We start from the raw sequence: 6,271 nt of genomic DNA, 5'->3' as shown, positions 1-6,271 counted from the left end.
CTTTCTTCTGTCGAGAGAACCACGGTGCTGATACAGACCGAGGGGAAAGGTAATTGCTGCCTCTCCGGAACCAGAGAGTAGGGGGAACGATGCGGGGGCGTCCGGCGTGTAAAGCTTTTCGGACGATCAGCCGCTCGCAATTTCATTCTTGCGAGACGCTTTCTTGTTGCGGGCCTGGACGATCCCTGGGATTTCCTATTTTCTTGTCGGCTCCAATGGGACAAGGCGATGGCTGTATCTTCAGATGTACCATTTTCTTTACAGTTACAACGATAGAAGCTTCGCCATTGTAATCGTTTCTTCGAAGAAAAAAAGGATTAATAGACCTTTCAATGACTGCATCGTGCACGAGAGAAGCTCGGTAAATTTCTTTTAAATAACGAATTCGAAGGAAGATGTTACATCGAATAATTCGTTGAATTATAGGCGAAATTGTGCTGTCACCTTTGAACAATTTTTTGAGGGATTCGCAACCGTCGAATTTAGACTTCAAAAGGGCTACAAGTCGAAACTGTGTTCCAATTCGAAATTTGGAAAATGTTATCTGATCTACAGTATTTCAATTTTACACGATCCCGTTGCTACTTGTACATAGGACCTGCTGACTCGCGTATATTACTTGCATTTTCAACGGTTTTGAAAGTATAAACAGATTTAAGGCTTGTTTGAAAACGAAAAAACTAGTGATCTTGCGACATGTAATCTCCTTGCTGGTCTCAAGATGCATTTTCTTCATCTGCATAGTTTGTTTGTGACATACTGATACTATAGATTGTTTATAATATTTATTTATTATAAATGTACACATTAGTGCGCATAGACTCAAAATTTGGAGTTGTTACTGTTCGAAGAGTTACCGATCTTGCGTTTCATTTTCTTGATGCTAGACTAAGAATGAGGATGCTTCGGATTTCCAACTTTTAGGACGGTTTGGCCGAGACAAACTGTTCCGAACTATTTGTCATAGTGTTCAATTATTATTATCGCCGGTAACGTTTATAACCGTATGATTTATAGAATTGATCGGGATGGTTTTCAATGAACGGGAATTATTAAGCTGAAAGCCATTTGAAACCGATCGAAGATCCTTAAATCTGTTATTGCTCACCGAAATTTCACCGAAATGTTTTTGTTTAGTGCTTCTTGTATTTTAACGATAGCTGTTTAAGAATTTTATTAGACCAATCAGACTAAGAATCAAATGATCCAGTGGTTTTCTTTTTGTTTAATCAAAGATTAATTCTGTTGGAGCATAAAATGTTTCAGTCGTATTGCCGCGTAAAATATCATTTTGTGCGAACATTAAATATGTTGTATGCGTCTGGTATGGGTGAAACGTTCCTGCGACGTGTTTTATTGATTTAAGTAGCACTAGAACTACGTAGGCCTGAAACAGGACTCGGAATTAACCAGCACGCAACATGAGGATCGCTAGGGTTACGCCTCCTGATTCCCGCCCCGCGTCTTGCTCCGCGCTGTTCGCCTAATACACACACATATACAGCGACAGGCACACACGCCAAAGGTGTTCCGAGCCTTGACTTTACATGAATGAAGCTCCTTACACGAAAATCTTCATAAATGTATAAATGAAATTCTCCACGAATGCATTTCGCAGTCACAATAATTGCAAATTTTAAGAATCTTAGAGTTAATTATTTTAGTAGAAGCACTGAATTCGATGGGGCAATAGCTCTAATTCGAAGATTAATTAATGGTAAAGGCGCTTCAAGGGTGCTCGAATGAAGTGATAGATCAATTGTTAAAGCGTTTTTTTTCAGATTATGATGTCAATTATTTTCAGAAAATAATTGTGAAATATTTGTTTATAAAATCAGGTTCCTGTGCAGTGTGAAATGTTCAGAGATCGTTGTACATTCTCTAGCCGGAATTTCGAAAGCAGGAGCGGTATTCATTGAAGCAACCAGCTGGGTCGTTCTTCACACGTGCTGCACACTTGCATTCGTTTTCCATCGGCTCCCTTTACTCTACACTCTGCAGTCTACACAAGTCTCCTATAAACTATTCTGTAGTCTCTCCGGAATAGTTTATAGCAGACTTGTCACGCCGTTGAATCAAACCAGTATCTCTCAGTCGTTAACCATAATCAAAGGTCTTACGATAACAATTTACCCAGTCATTGTAATTTGGGAAATTTTTTGTTAAATGCAACAACGGTCTAATCGCTGCATCAAATGAACACTTTTTAAATAAATGAAATATTGTCTTTTTAAACAATTTTCTGCAGCGATTGCAAAAAACGACGTAGTTAAATAAAAATTGATTTCTCATTCCTTTAGAAGTTTAATGGATTCTAAATATTTTTAAATAAATGGTATATACAGTAAAGGCATTACTGTTAAAATTTTTTATTTTTACTGTTTTGTATCTCTTCTGCTAACTTTTTTATAAGTGCTTACCAATTTGCAGTCTAATATTAAAGTAGATAAAAAAATGCATTCATAAATCATTTCTTTGCAATTCTTACGTTATATCTAAGATTGTCTAAGAATATAATACCTAAGACAGATGTTATACTCAAATGTACTATACTCAATGCTACTATATCAAATATACTATATAATTTAATATGTTAAAAAATTATGTAGTCAAGATGAATTATTTCTTGAAAGTCTTTACAACTCTTTGCTACAGAAGACAATATATTTCGACTATTAATGTTTTATAATTTATAGTGGAATTTATAATTTTTTTAAGTAATAAAAAGATATTATATATAATATGAAATGAAGGTGATACAGTTCGCTGGCATGAAAAATGATATGCAGTGTTAAAATTAATCTCGTAAACGCGAAATGTAACGAGCGAATACGATCTATGAAAGGAAGCGTGGGCAGTATTATCACTGTAACGTATCCCGGTTATGATAATAGAATACCATTGCCTTTTCCTCGCATCTTTCTTCCTCTTTTTTTCCCTCTTAATTCATCATTTAGAATCTCTTTTATTGAATTAATTTATTGCAGCGAGTTTACTCTTAATGAAAGAGAACATAATAGATAAATCTATGCTAAAACTATCACTTTCAAAGGATTCATTTGATAATATTTTATGAAACTTTTTCTTAAATTAGTAATGTCCTGCAAAAATATGGTCATCAAATTTAAAATGTTATTCTAAATACCATCTTAAAAGTTTTAAAACTAATTGATGCCATTTTCTGTTTCTTCAAATGAATTCAAGAGTTCTCTCTAATATAGATATTAGTTCTCTCTCTCTCTCTCTCTCTCTCTCTCTCTCTCTCTCTCTCTCTAGAATATTAGTTCTCTCTAATATATTCAAGAGTTCTCCCTCTTTGTATATCATACTCTTAGAAAGGTTTTATGATTAAGATATTAAAATACATGTACTAGTTGGTCCTCTCTGTGAAAATATATATTTCACTCGTAAGAGTATTGAGGTCTCAATACAAGTCTAACACATAAAGTAGTAGTATGATTACACACAGAGTAGTATGAGTTTAATTATATAAAATATATATTTCTGCAGTTATATAATTTACTTATCTAATAACAAGTCTATGTAAGCATTTGCAATTAGATCTTCCTTTTGTATGCTTAATTTTGTCATTAAATCTTGAGCAATTTTTTCTCCTTCCTCGATAGTGCTATCATCAGACAAAACAACCTAGAACATTTACAAGAATACAATATTTATTCAACAATTTCACTGACACCAGTTAATGCGCATGACTTTATTTAAAAGAACGCTGGTTAAGATTATTTTACTACTTTGTACCTCCAACTCCATGAAATTTCCTAAACCTTCTACATCATCAATGTGCACACGGGTCTCACCAACCATATACAACTTCCTAGTCTTTTTAACAATACCTAAACAACCGTTTGACTCAGTTAAAATATTTTTAACTCCGGTACAAGCATCGGGATTTAGACTTGTCTTCTTGTAGTCACACAGCTTCGGGCCCAAAATGTTTGATCTTTTGTAATATAATAATTCTCCTGATCCATCCTGTATATTGACAAACAATTACTTTATTGTATTTCTAACATTTATTGTACTGCATAAAGTATACATATATTAGATTTAAACTTCTAAGTTATTGAATAATCATTTAATTGTTTTCATCACTGCTTTTGATTATGATGGTTTGTAGTTATGCATAAAATAAAATTAATATACATACTTATAAATAAAATAAACATAGTATGTGTAATTATGAATGAAAGGAAATCTAGTTTATTGAAAAAAATAATGATCTTACTTCAAATTCTCGTAGTTTTAATCGACCTTCTGCTACTTTGAAAAATGTGTCATGCTGCTTTATGATTTTGCATTCAGAGTCCGTAATTTGTTTAGTTAAGGAAATTTTGTTCTCTGGATCACTAATTTTCGCTTTTATCTCGATATTACGCATTATTACTGTCTTCTTATATTTTATTTATCTCCTATTTCATACAAACAGTAAAAGCTACTTTTTCCGAATCGTAGCTCTACAAGTGGTTATTTCGAACATGTACATTCTATTTCAAAATGCTATTGCATACTGGGAAATATAAAATTACCAAAAAATGCAAGATGTTATAACAGAATTTGTTAATTTTTAATTACTGTACATTTTTGCATTTATTTTATTTAAATTTTTAAAACAACAAATTACGGTAAGTAAATTAATGTATTTGGAAGAAATTTTATAAAATAGGCACAATAAAACTGAAAAAATCGCGATACATGCTTCGAATTTAAGCTATCAAATTTTGAGTGTTTTACAATTTTCGTAATCAGGAAATCATATCATATTTTTTTTACATTAATATTGAGATTTAACTTGATAATGATATGTGATCATTGTTAAAATCGATGAAATGCACATTAAATTAAAATTCAACGAATTGATAAAAATCATCAACAAAATAAAAAGTGAAGTGGGTTTTAGATTGCGCAACAATTTCCGTATTACTTTTTTGTATACGCTTTACTATCTATCTGTAGAACGTAAACACAGACAAAATCACTTCCATTTTGTCGTCCACATTTTGAAGAGCAGACAACATTTATAATAAAATTCGTTTAAATTTAGTATATGACAATTTCGAATTTCTTATTATAATCTCATAGAGAATCTTCAAGTAATACAGTATAATAACATATAAAATTGCTAGAACATACTTTTAATTATACTATATTAAGTTTATACATTAATAGATTCATATGCGATTTTTTAATTTTCGTCCCAAATATGTAACATAAACTAATGATAGCTTGCCCATTTGTTTCTAATAATTATTCAATTTCCTTGCATATTATGACAGATAAAACCTGTCGCGACATCTATAACAATTTGCTGTAAACCAACAATTGGCAATAAACAGAAAGATGGCATGACAATCATCATTTTGCGATTGAATTTTTACTTTACCCATTACGAGCTAATTAGATTAACAAATATCGAAACACAGATTTAGAACATGGCATCTTACGGGCTTTTCTATCTCAGTTTTGGAAAGTTCTAGAGCCCCTTTACCATTTCGTGTCGCACTCAACGTTATCGATAGTTCACAAAAAATAGGCACGTTAGCAAGAAGCGAATATCCTGTATATTTCATTTCTACTACGAGTGTTAAATATTATTTCGAGGCAATAAATGTATACAGCACGAACATTTAAATGATGGAAATATTTATGAAACATCTACGTATTTGATATTCACTATAGGAAGCTTTAATATCTTAAACATGAGCGCGACACGTGAATGGTAATGGAGCTTTCGAAGCTACATTTTTGAGCGACAAAATAATACATTGAGTGTCAAGTCTTACTCCTATACCTCGTCCGTGCTAATATATAAATTTCATTTTCAAAAACAAATATTAATATTTCGGTCTTTAGCAAACAATTGTGTTCACCGGAATTCTCCTCAAAAATAATAATAATTATTATAATAATTATTATATTATATTAATTATAATAATAATATTATATTAATTATAATAATTATATTATATTAATTATAATAATTATTATATTATATATTATTATAATAATTATTATTGTTATTATTCTCGAAAATGATAATTATTCAAAACATTGAATAAAACATGAAGTTTTAAACGAAGTTCAATTATTATTTAAGATTAAAACTTAAAAGTTGCTGAAAATGTATTCTATCACAGACGAAATATAAGTACAAACCATTCCGGTATTAAAAAAATAAAGCATTGTTCGGCCTAAAAATCGTGGGGAAAGGGGGGATGGCATTTACACGAACAACCGCAAAACACATACAGAC

General features: G+C 31.4%; 1 protein-coding gene across 1 annotated transcript; it reads right to left on the bottom strand.

Annotated features, from left to right (window-relative positions):
• Window positions 1-3,378: 3,378 nt before the first annotated feature.
• LOC117219136 (uncharacterized) lies at window positions 3,379-4,697 on the bottom strand. Its single transcript, XM_033468056.2, has 3 exons — window positions 4,247-4,697; window positions 3,760-3,993; window positions 3,379-3,648 (listed from the first exon to the last, which is right to left on the bottom strand). Exons 1-3 carry the CDS (start codon window positions 4,397-4,399, stop codon window positions 3,520-3,522), a joined length of 516 nt encoding a protein of 171 aa, XP_033323947.1. The 5' UTR covers window positions 4,400-4,697; the 3' UTR covers window positions 3,379-3,519.
• Window positions 4,698-6,271: the final 1,574 nt, after the last annotated feature.

This window comes from Megalopta genalis, chromosome 6 (genome assembly GCF_051020955.1).
Source record: "Megalopta genalis isolate 19385.01 chromosome 6, iyMegGena1_principal, whole genome shotgun sequence".
In the NCBI taxonomy this organism is placed as follows: Eukaryota; Metazoa; Arthropoda; class Insecta; order Hymenoptera; family Halictidae; genus Megalopta; species Megalopta genalis.
Note: the sequence above shows the minus strand (reverse complement) of the source record. Positions and strands in the feature narration are given on the sequence as shown.